Genomic DNA, 18,764 nt, shown 5'->3' on the forward strand with positions numbered 1-18,764 from the left:
AGGCTTTGATGAGCTCTCTTTGAGGGCATATACAAACTCCAGTCTAGTTGCTTCACCAAGTACTTCAACCGTTTCAGTATTTACCATTATACAAGTTCATCATCCACAGAAACTTAGGGGAGATATTCAATCGGCTTAGGAAAAAAGGTTTATACGAACATGACAACAACGTGTCATCAAGTTGTTTTGGAGAAACAAACAAACCAGAGGTTATGGTACTAGACGAAACTCAGATCCAAATAAACCTTTATAAATTAATTTTTACTATTTGAGGGAATGAAAATGTTGTTATAAGATTATTAAACAGTGTCCAATTTTGCCCTGATTCTGCAACAATCTTTGTCCTTGGGCCACCTTCAGACATAGTTAATTAAGGCAGTTAAAAATTAACTGTTTAGATGTTTCACAGGAAGGCTTTCAGTGGATAGTATACTGATTAATAATAGCCTTGATTAAAGCGGTTTCGGATGCGCAATAGCCACTTTATGGCTACTACTTTACCAATTAATAAATGTGTTTTAATTTGATAACTTGAAAGAGAAACACGGCTTTGATAAAAAATGATAATTATTAGCGATAAGGTTACATGCAGGTAAAATAGATAACCAACTCAAATTTGGATACTTTCGAGCCAGTGCTATTTCAACGGAACCTCAGGTCAATTCTCCTGGGTTCCGGTATTGAGCTGTATTTGCAAATCTGTACCTCTGGTTGTATTTGTCCTTCTTAAGGCTTTGATGAGCTCTCTTTGAGGGCATATACAAACTCCAGTCTAGTTGCTTCACCAAGTACTTCAACCGTTTCAGTATTTACCATTATACAAGTTCATCATCCACAGAAACTTAGGGGAGATATTCAATCGGCTTAGGAAAAAAGGTTTATACGAACATGACAACAACGTGTCATCAAGTTGTTTTGGAGAAACAAACAAACCAGAGGTTATGGTACTAGACGAAACTCAGATCCAAATAAACCTTTATAAATTAATTTTTACTATTTGAGGGAATGAAAATGTTGTTATAAGAATATTAAACAGTGTCCGGTTTCGCCCTGATTCTGCAACAATCTTTGTCCTTCGGCCACCTTCGGACATAGTTAATTAAGGCAGTTAAAAATTAACTATTTAGATGTTTCACAGGAAGGCTTTCAGTGGATAGTATACTGATTAATAATAGCCTTGATTAAAGCGGTTTCGGATGCGCAATAGCCACTTTATGGCTACTACTTTACCAATTAATAATTGTGTTTTAATTTGATATCTTGGAAGAGAAACACGGCTTTGATAAAAGTTGATAATTATTAGCGATAAGGTTACATGCAGGTAAAAAAGATAACCAACTCAAATTTGGATACTTTCGAGCCAGTGCTATTTCAGCGGAACCTCAGGTCAATTCTCCTGGGTTCCGGTATTGAGCTGTATTTGCAAATCTGTACCTCTGGTTGTATTTGTCCTTCTTAAGGCTTTGATGAGCTCTCTTTGAGGGCATATACAAACTCCAGTCTAGTTGCTTCACCAAGTACTTCAACCGTTTCAGTATTTACCATTATACAAGTTCATCATCCACAGAAACTTAGGGGAGATATTCAATCGGCTTAGGAAAAAAGGTTTATACGAGCATGACAACAACGTGTCATCAAGTTGTTTGAGAGAAACAAACAAACCAGAGGTTATGGTACTAGACGAAACTCAGATCCAAATAAACCTTTATAAATTAATTTTTACTATTTGAGGGAATGAAAATGTTGTTATAAGAATATTAAACAGTGTCCGGTTTCGCCCTGATTCTGCAACAATCTTTGTCCTTCGGCCACCTTCGGACATAGTTAATTAAGGCAGTTAAAAATTAACTATTTAGATGTTTCACAGGAAGGCTTTCAGTGGATAGTATACTGATTAATAATAGCCTTGATTAAAGCGGTTTCGGATGCGCAATAGCCACTTTATGGCTACTACTTTACCAATTAATAATTGTGTTTTAATTTGATATCTTGGAAGAGAAACACGGCTTTGATAAAAGTTGATAATTATTAGCGATAAGGTTACATGCAGGCAAAAAAGATAACCAACTCAAATTTGGATACTTTCGAGCCAGTGCTATTTCAGCGGAACCTCAGGTCAATTCTGGGTTCCGGTATTGAGCTGTATTTGCAAATCTGTACCTCTGGTTGTATTTGTCCTTCTTAAGGCTTTGATGAGCTCTCTTTGAGGGCATATACAAACTCCAGTATAGTTGCTTCACCAAGTACTTCCAACCGTTTCAGAATTTACCATTATACAAATTCATCATCCACAGAAACTTAAGGGAGATATTCAATCGGCTTAGGAAGAAAGGTTTCTACGAGCATGACAACAACGTGTCATCAAGTTGTTTTGGAGAAACAAACAAACCAGAGGTTATGGTACTAGACGAAACTCAGATCGAAATAAAGCTTTATAAATTAATTTTTACTATTTGAGGGAATGAAATTGTTGTTATAAGATTATTAAACAGCGTCAGGTTTTGCCCAGATTCGGTAACAATCTTTGTCCTTGGGCCACCTTCGGACATAGTTAATTAAGGCAGTTAAAAATAAGCTATTTAGATGTTTCACAGGAAGGCTTTTAGTGGATAGTATACTGATTATTAATAGCCTTGATTAAAGCGGTTTCGGATGCGCATTAGTCACTTTATGGCTACTACTTTACCAATTAATAATTGTGTTTTAATTTGATAACTTGGAAGAGAAACACGGCTTCGATAAAAGTTGATAATTATTAGCGATAAGGTTACATGCAAGTAAAATAGATAATCAACTCAAATTTGGATACTTTCGAGCCAGTGCTATTTCAGCGGAACCTCAGGTCAATTCTCCTGGGTTCCGGTATTGAGCTGTATTTGCAAATCTGTACCTTTTTTTTGTATTTGTCCTTCTTAAGGCTTAGATGCGCTCTGCGGGCATATACAAACGCCAGTATAATTTCTTCACCAAGTACTTCCAACCGTCTCAGTATTTACCATTATACAAGTTCATCATCCACAGAAACTTACGGGAGATATTCAATCGGCTGAAGAAAAAAGGTTTCTACGAGTATGACAACAACGTGTCATCAAGTTGTTTTGGAGAAACAAACAAACCAGAGGTTATGGTACTAGACGAACCTCAGATCCAAATAAAGCTTTATAAATTGAGGGAATGAAATTGTTGTTATAAAATTATTAAACAGCGTCAGGTTTTGCCCTGATTTTGTAACAATCTTTGTCCTTCGGCCACCTTCAGACAAAGTTAATTAAGGCAGTTAAAAATAAGCTATTTAGATGTTTCACAGGAAGGCTTTTATTGGATAGTATACTAATTAATAATAGCCTTGATTAAAGTGGTTTCGGATGCGCACTAGCCACTTTATGGCTACTACTCTACCAGGTAATAATTGTATTTTAATTTGATAACTTGGAAGAGAAACACGGTTTCGATAAAAGTTGATAATTATTAGCGATAAGGTTAAATTCAGGTAAAATAGATACAATCAAACCAAATTTGGATATTTTTGAGCCAGTGCTATTTCAGCGGAATCTCAGGTCAATTCTCCTGGGTTCCGGTATTGAGATGTATTTGCAAATTTGTACCTCTGGTTGTATTCGTCCTTCTTAAGGAGTTGATGAGCTCTCTTTGAGCACATATACAAACGCCAGTATAATTGCTTCACCAATTAGTTTCAATCGTCTTAGTATTTACCATTATACAAGTTCATCATCCAGAGATTCAATCAGTTAGATATCCAATCAGTCTAGGAAAATACAAAAGGTTCCTAGAGTTGCTAAAGGTTACTAGATTGTTTTGGAGAATCAAACAAATTAGAGGTTATGGTACTAGATGGAACTCAGATCCAAATAATGCTTTATTTTTTCTTAATTTTTACTATTTGAGGGAATATGAAGCATTGATAAGAATACATGAAGTTTGAAGGAGAGGAGCAAAATCAGCACGAGACAGATATTTAAATTTAACGAACAATTGGTAGCTATACACAGAAATGCAATTGACCCTGTAGTGCGAGAGCGTCTTTCCTAGCTAATCGACCAAAGTGAAAAGAAAGGTGTAACGAACAATCGAAACCTTGAGATCACAGGTTAAGTCAAAGAGTTGCAAAAATATTCATCCAAGAACTGCCTCATTATAAATAATTTACAGCTGATGCAACGCAGCGACAACGTCAAAGTTGACTGATCAATTGGTGAAGTGTCATAAAATAGGACCTATCAAGAGCTGAGATCACTTCTTGCCTTCATCATAAAAATTGTTTATTTGGACATTGAAAATCGAGCGAGAGGTCAAAAGCAATCTTAACGCGTTTTCATGAAGCCCATCAACAATAAACCTTCTTACCTTTACGAGCGATTAAAAACAGACACAAAATTATTGGATTAAACGAAGAACCTTGGACTGAAGACAACAAACCAACAACACTTTCAAAATTATTCGCAAAAAATCCAATGCAAAGCTGTGATCGCATAGGGCATTTGACGTTGAACACGCCAAGATGTCACTTTCCGGTGACGCGATGCTGAAAGAAAAGTTTTGCAATCAGAGAACTGACGCGGCTCCGAAGTTCCATATAAAAAATGGTAGCAATAGAACTTTAACCCATCTGTCTACTTCAAATCGCAACGGACGAATCAGAGTCCAGAATCAATAAGTACCCAACTGAGGATATTCCGAAAAAATGGAATTACTGTAATTTATCACTGCTCTCAAGAAATCTTAATGACACAGCACTCTACGTTGACATTACGTTTGGTGTACTTTAAGGGTATGTCATTGTAGCACTCCTTTTTGAATCTACGTTAATGATCTTCAGGTTAGTTTTTACCAATGTAAGTATATAATTGTAAAAGATAAATTCAATGACAACTATTACTATTATAATTTCTCAAACGGCAGGAGAGCTCTTGGAGCTAAGGTAGCCTGGTTTGGCTGGAGTCTATTTTCGGCTAGCTTAGAGCAGCTGGTAAGAACTCAAGTTGAACTGAGTACCATTTCTAGATTTTCTGAGCACCATTTCTAGGTTTTTATGTATGAAATTTGGCCAGATTTGAGTTGTTTTGAGCAAATAAGCACAAAAAAGATGGTTTTTTGAAATTAAGGACATTTTTCGGGGGTGAGAGTACAGATTTCATTACAATAAACTATTCTTGAGTTTATAGAAAAAATATAGCCGGCAGATTGCCGGAAAATAGCCGCTGTTGACGCGCTTGATGCACATCTGGATTGAAACAAAAAACATACCCGGCAGATTGCCGGAAAATAGCCGCCGTTGATTCCCATAACCAAGATTGGGATTGAAAAAAGAGAAAACTAGTGAAAAAAATTATTTTTGTGCCAACAATTTTACCGTGCGAACTATTTTGATGTCATTTTGGAGCTGAACATGCTCCTGTTTCGTAATGAGACCACACAGGGGCTAGGCCAATACCAATGAAAATCATTTTGAATTGCTTTGCTGAGCAACTGCTGTCCAAAAAACACTTTTAGCAGAATGAGAGAAGAGTAAAAACTAGCCACGAGACGTCAAAAAAGATTTCACGAAAATTTCGAAAAGGCGGCGAAATGAGGTAAAGCGAAAAATTTTTATTCGACGAAGTAAAAAAACATAGCAGGACAAGTCCTGACGTACAATTCAAAGATTTTTTATTGACTAAACAGAAAACCAGACCTAGAACGGACTATGAATGAATTGGGAAAACCATTTAGAAAAAATTCTGATCCAAAAAATCGAAAAAACAGTAAAAATCAAAGTGCAATTGCCGCATATGCACAAAAAAACCACTAGCGAGAAAGCGAATTTTTGTTCAAACACCGTTTTTGCAATCTACTTTAAAATTTGATCGAAAAAATTTCACGCAACAAAACACTCGCTTTTTCGCTCCACTTCCTGTTTCGGCGTGACTAAAATCACTACTCCAATTTGACTTCAAAAATCATGTAAATGTGTAAACAGATCTTTAAAAAAGACAGCGCCCAATACAATTCAAATTTTTTGAATTGTAAAAAAAGGAGCGCTATAATAGCCGGCTGAGAAGCTGAGCAGCTATTAAAAAAGAAGATAAATTGAGAGAATTTTTAAAAAAGTCTTAAAGAGTGTTCTAATTTGGCGTGCAGATTCAGTTGGATTCTAAAACTACATTAAACTCAGCTTCTAAACTGAAAGCTCATAAGCTTAATACCAATGTCAGCTAGCAAACACTCTAACGAACTTTGATAACCTAATTATCAATGACCTAATGCCCAGGCTTTATCGGTTTATCCCGTCTCTTTTGACTTTGACAGTTATCAAAACATTGCGTAATTAAATGCTTGACAGAATATAAAATCCATTCAGTTGAAACAGTGAGTGAGGTAAGTCAGAAGTCAAACGTGAAAATCGTGACTTACGTAAAACAAAAAACGTGATCAAAACGTAAAGCAATTAAAAAACAAAGCCGAAAGAACTCCGGAAACGTTTCGAAGAATCGTCTTTGTGAACGAATTACCCTTTAATTCAACTGCTTAATAATAAAGTGAATACTAAAATAAAAAAAAACAATCAGCCAAAAAAATGAAGATTATGGAACTAAAAAATTAAATTATACCTGTCTAAAAAACAAGGCAAATGTGTTGTACGCAATTGAAAACCGATTGAAAAACAAAGTAGGGGAGCAGCAAAAATGAAAACCTGCCAGGCTCCCAAAACTCTATAGTGGAAGTAAAATTTGAATATTTCAAGAAATGGACAAAATTTTAACAAAAAAAACCATTTCCGTAAGTTCTCTCGATCGCAACAAAATTTTACTATAAAAACAGCAATTAATTGGTAACTAATTGAACTTTGTCGCTTCAACTATAAACATTTGTTGTCGCTTTTAATCACAATAGACGCAATGAAACGAAACAATGACCAAAAAAGTCAAAACGATAATAATGAAAAAGACTAGAGAGACAGAACAATATTCAAGCACAAACGTTCGTATGTTACGAGAACCAAGCCCTAAGAAATTTTACAGAAAAGAGTGTCCTTTAAAATTAGTAAAAAATATAGCTAGCTCAACCTCAGTGCCAAATTATAACAAATAAAATCAATTGCAAACAAAAAAAACAAGTTGAAGGAAAAAGACAAAAATTATCATTTCAAATCGATATCAATTTAACAAAAGCAGGGCGAATTAAAACTATAAGTCTCAAAAAAATGTTAGAAAGAAACACGCTAGAATGTGGAGAATACATACATTGTGGAAAATAGAAACTAAATCGCAATTTCTGAAAAATTCAAAACCTAAATTGAAGTTGCAAACTCTAAAAGTCAAAATGAAAGCTGGAAGTAAAAACATGGATTTTGTGTAATTAAGCAATCAAGGCTGAAGAACATTATATAGCTAGTCTCAGTAAAAAAAAACAGCTCAATTAGCGCCAAAAATGAAGAAAATAAAGAAAGAAAGCCAAAAAGGTGACAAAATGAGAAATATGGGCCAATTTTGCACTTGAAACGCATTATTAAGCGCTCAGAAACATTGTGTTATCAATTTCAGATGGTTGCATATTCAGGCCGCATCTGTCAACATTTACTTCTAAAAAACAAAGTTATAAGAAAAAAATTGGGCCAATTGGCCAACAGCAATTAATTGGTAACTAATTAAACTTTGTCGCTTCAACTATAAACATTTGTTGTCGCTTTTAATCACAATAGACGCAATAAAGCGAAACAATGACCAAAAAAGTCAAAACGATAATAATGAAAAAGACTAGAGAGACAGAACAATATTCAAACACAAACGTTCGTATGTTACGAGAACCAAGCCCTAAGAACTTTTACAGAAAAGAGTGTCCTTTAAAATTAGTAAAAAAATTTAAGCTAGCTCAACCTCAGTGCCAAATTATAACAAATAAAATCAATTGCAAACAAAAAAACAAGTTGAAGGAAAAAGACAAAAATTATCATTTCAAATCGATATCAATTTAACAAAAGCAGGGCGAATTAAAACTATAAGTCTCAAAAAAAATGTTAGAAAGAAACATGCTAGAATGTGGAGAATACATACATTGTGGAAAATAGAAACTAAATCGCAATTTCTGAAAAATTCAAAACCTAAATTGAAGTTGCAAACTCTAAAAGTCAAAATGAAAGCTGGAAGTAAAAACATGGATTTTGTGTAATTAAGCAATCAAGGCTGAAGAACATTATATAGCTAGTCTCAGTAAAAAATAAAAACAGCTCAATTACGAGCCAAATTGAAAAAATTAAAGAAAGCCAAAAAAGTGACAAAATGAGAAATATGGGCCAATTTTGCACTTGAAACGCATTATTAAGCGCTCAGAAACATTGTGTTATCAATTTCAGATGGTTGCATATTCAGGCCGCATCTGTCAACATTTACTTCTAAAAAACAAAATTATAATAAAAAAAATTGGGCCAATTGGACGAAAACATGGCTAAAAACTGTCATCTATATGCCCCAATCTCTCAAAGACTGCTTTCAAAGTCAAAAAGTTATTCACTGAACGCAACGCATGAACAAAAAACTTCTCTCGCTCAGAAAAATTTAGTTCACATGGCAATTTTACTAACTTTCACTATTAGGTCAAATTGCCGCCTGAACAAATAGTACTTCCGGTAAAAAAAACCTTCTGAAAACCATACTCCTCTTCGAGTCGTAAAAAAAGGAGCGCGCCTAAATAATAGCCGTTGAGAGGCCGACGGCGGCAACTAAACATCATTGAAACTTTAATTGAAATTTGATAGATGGCTTTTACGCTTTTTTTGGACTGAACGAGTAGAGAGACGAGACACCACTTATTTTCTTTCTAAATAAAACCTTTGAAAAAATTACGGTCCTGTTTAGAAGAAAATGGTCACCCGACTGCCCCTATCGACCAGAACTTCAGAAATAAGAAACTGATAAACTTTTTGACGGACACAAAAAAACGCCATCACGACGCCAATAGGAGTTTCGCGACCCATGAAAGGGCAAAACGTGAACTAACTCCTATAAAGGACAAAATCACCTGGTCAAAAGGGTTCGCAATAGCAGTTCTTGTAGCACCATCCACGGCTAAGTTTTCATTTCTGGTCGCACTCTCTTGTGAATGCGAATTTGGCAAAGATAGTGATTTTATCCGTTGTTCACAGTATTGCTCTAGCTCGTTCATCGCCATCAGCTGACAATCACTGATTTTGCTCAGATCACTCGGGTTCTCCGACGCGTCGGTGTTCATGCCTAAAATTGTCACACACCAATACAATTTCGTGAGCACCAATACAATGACATATCCTTGGATTTTAAAAGCATAGCCAGAGAAGGTTATAATCCAGTCGAGGATTCTCGACAATCATCAAAACATTTTTTGATAAAAAACAAAACTGAAAAAACAATTAGAACATTTTCGAAGATGTGCCAAAATCGCGTTAAAGTATGTACAAACTTCAGAAACTTAAAATGAAAGTTCATACGTTATTACACATCGATCGCTAAGGAATTGTAAAAAAACGAAACAGCAGGCAGATTGCAGAAAATAGCCGCAATAGATTCGTAGATCGGAAGTCTAAAAAAAAACTGTAAAAAAATACAGACCAAAAAAATTCGTCTTTTCATTGAGGGCTGATCGTTATATTTTGATTAAAAATCTGTAAAAGTTTTTCCTGCCTCTATTAGCTGCTCACAAATAACCTTCATTTAGAGTGACACACGCCCATTTGACCTTATCTCTTAGAATTAAAGTAAATAAAAGTCAATTTCAAAGTGAGGAAGTCATTTTTGAGAGTGAGGTAAGTCAAGTGTGACCAAAAATTTAATCACGCGCATGAACAAAAAAACTCGCTCCACTAAGAGCGAAAAATGACGTCACACATGCAATTCAGTTGAAATTGCAAGAACGAATGAACAAAAAGTGGCTGTGACGTCATATGGTTGTAACAAAAATCGTGACGACGAAATAAAAAAAACATAGCAGGACAAGTCCTGACGTACAATTCAAAGAATTTTCATTGACTAAACAGAAAACAAGACCTAGAACGGACTATGAATGGATTGGGAAAACCATTTAGAAAAAAATCCGAACCAAAAAATCACATAAACAAACAAACATAACCGACTAAACGTCGGAAGAATTGCTCTTGAACGACTAGTGGGAGCTCTAATCAATTGCAGCCTGCTTCAGTCGGGGGGGGGGGTAGCCTACATGGGACTAAGAAGTTCTATAGTGGGCTTCAAATAACCATATTAGAGGTTAACATATACCACTATTAAGATTTAAAGTAAAAAAATGACACCAGTTTCGGCGCACTTTTTATTTGAATTTTAGTATTAAATTGCCGCCAATTGAGTTCAGCTGCTTGAAATTGTGATTGAGAGAGAATTTTAGATCACGCGAAATGAAAAAAAGTCAAGGGCGTAAAAGTCACTCGAAAAGTCAAAACCGTCAAGCGAAAATTTTGCATAAAAAAAGACACACACTTTTACAATAATTGCTATGAACTGCGTTCAAGAGCAATTAACCGAATAACGTCGGGCGAATTGCTCTCAAACGACCGGCGAGCGGTTGGCTTGGTCAGGAGCAAGCCACGGGGGGGGGGGGTGCACCGGGGGCTGATGGGGGCAGCACTGGGTGGGGGGGGGGGGGCAAAGCGCGGTGGGGGGGGGGTGGAGCCAATAGTGCGGGTGGGGGGTCAACAAAGGGGGGGGGGGGGTGTCAACCTCTAAGAAATGCCCCCCACACCATAAGTATAAGTATAAGTCTCCAAGACAGTTTGAGCTGAAACAGACCTGAAAGGCTCTAAGAGCACATAATGCCCGCTGGGCGCTACCTGTTTATCCCGTTTTTGAGGACGAAAAGTCAAAAGCGTCAGACGAAAAATTGGTCAAGCGAAAAATCGCATAAAAAAAGACCGACAGGACTAATATAATTGCTACAAACTTCGTTTGAGAGCAATTAATCAAAATCAAAGTGAAATTGCCACATGTGAACAAAAAACCACTAGTGAGAAAGCGAATTTTTGTTCAAACACCGTTTTCTCACTCTACTTTAAATTTTAGAGCGAAAAAAATTCACGCCGCAAAACCACTTGCTTTTTCGCTCCACTTCCTGTGTCGGCGTGACCAAAATCACTACTCCAATTTGACTTCAAAAATCATGAAAATGTGTGAACAGATCTTAAAAAAACAAAAAAGACAGCGCCCCAATACAATTCAAATTCTTTGAATTGTAAAAAAAACCAAGAGAAGGCCAATAATAGCCCCCAGCTATCGCCATTAAAAAGTGTTAGAAAACCAAGAGCATCGCAATAGAGTTACGCTAAGATTACAGCTATAAAGCGAATGGTTCAACTTACAGGTTGAAAGCATAATCAGGACTCGGCAGAGTGACACCTCTGCCACATTCAGACTCAATCTGTCAAGCCTCTCGGCAATCACACTCAGAGCACTGATCTCTTGCAGGAGAGGAGAGGAACTCCGGCTGCTGTTGTCCAGTTCCGCAGATTCCACCTCCGAGACTGTAAACACAAACATGCTGTCGGACGAATGGCGAGGGTTGGGTTGGCTTTGTTAACCGCTATCCTGAGCTTAGAGAATTCTAGAATTTGAAGATAGCTTTCAAATATAATTAAACTTGTTTACCAGCGACATAACATTAATTAAATAAAACAAAATTTATTTAAAGATATAAGTTACATCTGGACGGACAATTGAAGAGACTACTGCCTCATTTAACAAGAGCCCGGTAAGGTATTTAGGAAAAGCAAATGAATTACAGGAAGTAAATCAATATCCTGAATGAAAAGGTTACTAACGGATCTTATAAAGTTCTGAGCTGACCTGGAGTCAATTTTACGTCTTCCTGTATTAAATTGTTTTTGGACGAAATTGTATGCCATGATAACTTCGATCCGCAGCGAATTTTCAAGGTTTTTTGAATTGGGTACTGGTGAACGTTTGTGAACTATTCCTGTGTCACGATGGTTGCTGAGTGAATCTAATTTTATAAGCCGACTCAGGTTTTCTGAGTTCATGAGAATTGGAAAATATTATTAGCAAAAAGTTCATAAAAGGTAAGCTGATGCTTTGTAATGATATCCCTAATCGCATCCGTTTTTCGTTTAAAAAATGACCCTGCACTCTGAAACGAAAAAAGAATTATCAACCGATTGTAAAAATTCTTGAGAACAAAAACTTTCAGTGATCAAAACCAATAGCCAACGACTTTAACCATTCATCACGTTCATTGCTGCAACCAATGAGACCTGTCATTACTCATACTAAGTGCTAAGGCAACAAAAATATTAATGACAAAGCGGCGAAAACCAAATATTCACTATTATTTTATGGCAAAAGGCTTCAGTAATAAAACATAACCGACTAAACGTCGGAATATTGCTCTCGAACGACTGATGGGAGCTCTAATCAAGTGCAGCCTGCTTCAGTCGGGGAGCCAAATTTGGACTAAGAAGTTCAATAGTGGGCTTCAAATAACCACATCAGAGGTTAAAATATACCACTATTAAGATTTAAAGTGAAAAATGGCACCAGTTTCAGCGGACTTTTCTGTTGACTCTTAGTGTTAAATTGCCGCCAATTGAGTTCAGCCCCTTGAAATTGCGATTGAGAGAGAATTTTAGATCACGCAAAAAGTCAAAGGCGTAAAAGTCACTCGAAAAGCCAAAACGGTCAAGCGAAAATTTTGCATTAAAAAGACGCACACGTTTTTAATAATTGCTTCTCTACGAGAGCAATTAAAAATATTTGTTAGATTAGTCAATCATTCGAAAAAAGACAGAGAAATATTTAACAATTAAAAACGCAAAGAAAGAAATCTGAATATAGAACTCACTTAAACTTATTTCAAGGAAGAGTGTCATGTCTATCCTTCAAGTCTCACCTCATAATAGCAAAACCTATAGAAAAGCCAACTAAAAAATGAACCAGATAAACTACAACGTGATGCCTAACATCAGAAGAAATTGGCAAAAAAAAATTAAAATACATTCAAAAATCACAAAAATTGAAAAATCACAAACCCTATAAAAAAAGAGCCAAGCACGCACCCCACCCCCAGAAAAGTACCAAAAAAAGATGGAGAAAACAAAATCTGGCACACAAGCATCAAATACAAACATGACCGGCAGAATGCCGGAAAATAGCCGCCGTTGATTCCAATAAGCATGATTGGGATTGAAAGAATAGATATCGAAAAAAAAAAATTTGTACAAAAACATTTTTTAAGTCCGATTTATTTTGATGGCATTTCGTAGTTGAACATACTTCTGTTTCTTAGAGAGAGGCTACAGGGGGCTACTATCAATACCAATAAGCATAAGAGATGGTAACTAAGACTTATAGGAACGACGTTCAGATAGCGGGCATCTAAAATTGGGCTTTATGGGTTTATCCCGTTTCTATTTCTGACTTCAGTTTTTTTATTCTGACTCTGTTCATTTTGATTTGCTTTGCTGAGCAAATGATGTTCAAAATCACTTTTAGCAGAATGAGAGAAGAGAGAAACTAGCCTAGAGAAGTCAAAAAGATTTTACGCAAAATGTTGAAAAAGCGGCAAAATGAGGTAAAAGCGAAACATTATTTTGTTCGACGAAGAAAAAAAACATAGCAGGACATGTCCTGACGTACAATCCAAAAAATTTTCATTGACTAAACAGAAAACTAGACATAGAACGGACTATGAATGGATTGGAAAAACCTTTTAGGAAAAAAATCCGATCCAAAATGAAAAAAAAAAACAGTAAAAATCAAAGTGAAATTGCCGCATGTGAACAAAAAACCACTAGCGAGAAAGCGAATTTTTGTTCAAACACCGTTTTCGCAATCTACTTTAAAATTTGATCGAAAAAATTTCACGCAACAAAACACTCGCTTTTTCGCTCCACTTCCTGTTTCGGCGTGACCAAAATCACTACTCCAATTTGACTTCAAAAATCATGAAAATGTGTGAACAGATCTTAAAAGACAGCGCCCCAATACAATTCAAATTGAATTGTAAAAAAATTAGGAGCGCTATAATAGCCGGCTGAGAAGATGAGGGCGGCTATTAATAAGAAACATAATCGACATTTGTCGGAATAATTCTGGGAGCTCGAATCTCTTGCAGCCTGGTTCAGTCGGGCACTTTTCATTTGACTTTTAGTAGTGAACTGCCGCCACTTGAGTTCATCTGCTGACACTTGTAAATGAGAGAAAAATTTAGATCACGCAAAACGAAAAAGTCATGGGCGCAAAAGACATTCGAAAAGTCAGAACGGTCAAGCAAAATTTTGCATATAATCGCTTCAAACTTCGTTTGAGAGCAATTCAAAAGATTTAAAAAGAAATTAAATATCAGCCGTATTTTGAGAACCTCAATTCTTTACATTAAGTGTAAATTCTCAGTACAATAACTGTTTTAGGCCACTTTAAACAATTGCCCGCGCATTTTCGAAGCCTCTGTGTTTACTTGTAACAATAGTGGGATCCATTCTGTTTTGCCCCCCCCCAGTGTTTTTACGCCCCCAGTTACAAAGTATATGTTGTTATACAGCACGTTATTATGTAAAAAATAGCACGTGCGCTTGGGGGCGTAAAAGAGATGAGCCCAATAAGCTGTGGGGGGGGGGCAGAATAGATTCCAATATTGGGCACGAATACGAGAACAAGCTCTCATTACTTAAATTGCAGAATTTAAGTCCACTGGCTGTCAGCTGGTTGAATCTCATCTCTTTATGCACCACAGATGGGGGTGCAAGCACATCATCTGAATTAGGAACTCTTCGATCAGAGCCTCTTAGTTGCAAGGTTTTTGTGACCATGGGCTCGCCGAAAAGACACGTTGATGTGGATGGTGGGTATCTGGCAGCAGTTGATGAGGATCTTTGTGATGAAAACTCGTACGACTTCACAATGAGATAGTCGAAGAGGCAAATTGGTGACCAGTTATGAAGGAGACAAGCTAGTCGCGCTGCTTCCTAAGCATTAACCATTCACTTTTGAAAGGCTGCTGCAAAAAGCGAATGAGGCCAAAAATTGATTACGACGCAAATATTTAAAGGCCAAGGCTACGGAATACAAATCACTAGCATACTACAACAAAAGAGCTGCGATTTCTTGGTAGACTTGTCTAAATTACCAGGAAAAAAAAAACAGAAATACCATATCTTTTCTCTATTCTAATATATCTTGAAGTTTCTTGAAATGTCTAATTACTTCTAATAATCTAGTGTTGCTTTGAACAAGATTTTTATACTGTACAGTCGCTACGATAAAAAAATGTTCCATTTTCTGCTCTACGACTCAATTCAAGTAACCAACTGTTTTCAATCGAGCATCCAAATACACTACTTTACCAAAAACATGGAATATATTTATACATTCAAACTGCAATTTTCAACTGAACACATTTTCTCATAAATTTATTCGTGATAATTACATTACTGGAAAACAGAGTAAACGATGGGTTGAAAAACCCAAAATTAGAAGTGATGTCCCGTCACAAGTAACGGACAAAGAACTCAAAAAAGCCGGAAGATTCCAGAATCCACTCGAAATTATACGTGACTTAGGCCTCAGCAAACAATTGAGCACCGGTTAATAAGCTGTACCAGTAATTATACAAAGTCAATTTTTTAAAACACGAGAAAAATCCGAGACACTGAAAAAAGCAGAATGTGATACCACCTTATTGAAAAATCTTTCCAAGGGACTAATCGCAAACGCTTTTACTGAATAAGCGTGCTCAAATTGAGAGCAATTTAAAAAACTAAGAAAGTTCACGTGCCGAGAATTGTCCAAATAACTATCACGCGGAGATGCTTTCAGTCAATTGATTCCCTTATATTAACAGCATTAATATCGTAATTCTACTCCATACATTTTGTCATTAAAAAGGTCAAATTTAAACGACAGAATAGAAACGGCTTCTGAAGAACTAAAATAAGTCACTTTAGCGACAATCACAAGGACGGGTAGTCGCTAACCAAAAACTAGTCGTCCAGTGAAGTAATAAAGTCAATAAAAATGGAGATTTATCTCAACAAAAGTTGACTAAAAATCTACCTGGCAGATTGCCGCAAAATAGAAATAGCCACCGTTGATTCATAAAATTACGATTGGGATTGAAAACATACCCGGCAGATTGCCGGAAAATAGCCACCGTTGATTCCAATAAGCATGATTGGGATTGAAAGAATAGAAGATATCGAAAAAAAAAATTTTTGGACAAAAACATTTTTTAAGTCCGATTTATTTTGATGGCATTTCGTAGTTGAACATACTTCTGTTTCTTAGAGAGAGGCTACAGGAGCTACTATCAAAACCAATAAGCATAAGAGATGGTAACCAAGACTTATAGGAACGACGTTCAAACAGAGGGCATCTAAAATTGGGCTTGTTTATCCCGTTTCTATTTCTGACTTCAGTTTTTTATTCTGACTCTGTTCATTTTGAATTGCTTTGCTGAGCAACTGATGTTCAAATTCACTTTTAGAAGAATGAGAGAAGAAAGAAACTAGCCTAGAGAAGTCAAAAGATTTCACGTAAAATGCTGAAAAAGCGGCAAAATGGTAAAGCGAAAAAAAGTTCGACGAAGTAAAAAAAAATAGGAGCGCTATAATAGCCGGCTGAGAAGATGAGGGCAGCTATTAAAAACGGAAAAAGGAATGAAAATAGATTTTTGTACAATATTTTTAAATAGCAAACTCTGTCACTTCATTTCGTAGTTAGACATGCTAATGTTTCCTAGTTAGAGGACCAACGGGCTATTATCAATACCAATAAGAATTAGGGTTGGTAACTAAGACTTATAATCACAAAAATTAAGTCGCGGGCGTCTTAAATTGGGTTTTATGGGATAATACCGTTTTCAGTTGGATTTTGTTTTCGATACTGAATCTATTCAAGTTACTTTCAAGTACTTCCAGAAAAATAAGCGAAGAACGAATCTAGCCTAGAAGAAGTCAAAACCATTTCATGCAAAATATCGTTAGAGTTGAAGCCAAACAAATTTTAATTCGACGAACAAAAAAACATAGCAGGACAGGTTCTGAATTACAATCCAAAAAATTAAATTAAAAATCTGGATCTACTGTACATGACCTGGATACCAACTGAACACTGACAGCCCAAGACAAAACAGTCTCACAAGTTAAGAGAAACTAAACTAATCATACAAAGTAAACAGAAAAGGCCAAATTTGATCCAAATAAATATAACCATCCCGCACCAGCCTTGAAAGGGGCTTAATAGCCGCTAAAGATAGAAAAACTCGAGAAATATGGCAAAAGATGCCAATTACTTAAGAAATCGCAACACTTAAAAGTTTCTAAATTTCCCGAGATTAAAATGTTCAGAACCATTTTGTTAATCTCTCCAATAGCTCTAGCAACCAATTTTGATACTTTAAAAAAGTTTCGCTGGTCCCTTAAGATCGATAAACTCAGAAATTGAAAAAAATATTCAAAAAATTTTAAAACAATTGAGATTTTATTGAAATGTCGCCAAAATTCGATATATTAATATCTTCAGAATTTTTTCGTTATCACTAAAAAACGATGCACTAACACAATTTCATGCCCAGAAAAAGTCTGACCCATAAAGACGATAATTCGAGAAATTAGAGTAAACTTCAGAAAATTTGAAAATTTCAAATATATATTTTCTATATTTTTTTTAAAAAATCGCAAAAATTCGTGGCTCTTGAGGCTGAAAACCCGAAAATGCGCGTCAATTTCTGTTTGCCAATTTGCGTGTTTATCTTTGCAAAACCAAAACATAGACGGCAATTTGGCGTGTAGTTTCAGTTGGATTCTAAAAGTATACTTAATTCAGCTTCTAAACTGAAAACTAATAAGCTTAATACCAATGTCAGCTAGAAAACACTCTAATGAACTTTGATAACCTAATTCTCAATGACTTAATGACCGGGCTTTATATGCTTATCTGTTTCCATTGATTTTGATCTTTTGACTTTGACCGGATTAACTTCATTGCGTAACTCAATGCGTGAAAGAATTTAAAATCCATTCAGTTGAAACAGTGAGTGAGGTAAGTCAAAAGTCAAACGTGAAAATCGTGACTCATGTAAAACAAAAAACGCGATCAAAAGGTAAAGCGAAATAAAAAAGGAGAGCGCCTAAATAATAGCCGTTTCAGACGCTGACGGTGGCTATTAAACATATCAATTTGCGTGTTTATCTTGGCAATACCAAAGCATATAGCTCACTAAATTGTCATGAAAAGCAATTAAGACCTTTATCAAGCCTGACAAACGCCAAGATCAAACAAAAAACTCGAAAAAAATTTAAATGACGAAAATTTGCACCATTTTGAACTCAAAAATTCCTAAAATGTTCTTTTAAGCTTGAATAAGGCCTTCCTAGGAGCTGAAGCACTCAAGACAATGAAAGTTAGCTATGTGGGGCAAGAGAAACTTAATGACCACTGGGCGTTGCCTGTTTATCAAATTTTGAAAGACCAAGTCATGGAAAAATGTGTGGAAACAAAAAAGCACCCATACAAACGAACTCTCGAATTGCATAAACAATCAGGAGCGTAATAATAGCGGGCTAAGACGATGAGGGCGGCTGTAATTATTTGATAAAATTAACCACTGAGAAAAACAAATTTTGCACTGATTTTCAGGAATCATACAAACATAACAAACAGAACAGACAAAAAAATTCTGTAAAATCTTGAAATTGCCAGATTTGTATTATCAAAACATCTTAACGTTGAAAACTATCTTAATCTTTTCAGAGGGCTAGAAAATGAAAAACTGAC

At 35.9% G+C, this 18,764-nt stretch overlaps 2 protein-coding genes across 4 annotated transcripts in view; both read right to left on the reverse strand.

Annotated features, from left to right (window-relative positions):
* Positions 1-18,764, reverse strand: part of LOC142348656 (large ribosomal subunit protein mL54-like) — a 285,508-nt gene that overhangs the window by 26,676 nt on the left and 240,068 nt on the right. The gene's annotated exons all lie outside the window — the stretch shown is intronic.
* The window catches only part of LOC142348187 (uncharacterized), a 55,351-nt gene that overhangs the window by 2,883 nt on the left and 33,704 nt on the right, over positions 1-18,764 (reverse strand). For both annotated transcript variants that reach the window (XM_075399431.1, XM_075399430.1), the window contains exons 8-10: positions 14,659-14,956; positions 11,339-11,500; positions 9,016-9,227 (exon numbers count right to left, since the gene is read on the reverse strand). In XM_075399431.1, the coding sequence (XP_075255546.1) occupies positions 9,016-9,227; positions 11,339-11,500; positions 14,659-14,956 (672 nt within the window). The remainder of the gene's footprint in view (positions 1-9,015; positions 9,228-11,338; positions 11,501-14,658; positions 14,957-18,764) is intronic.

Source organism: Convolutriloba macropyga, chromosome 10 (genome assembly GCF_964194025.1).
Source record: "Convolutriloba macropyga chromosome 10, txConMacr16.3, whole genome shotgun sequence".
In the NCBI taxonomy this organism is placed as follows: Eukaryota; Metazoa; Xenacoelomorpha; order Acoela; family Convolutidae; genus Convolutriloba; species Convolutriloba macropyga.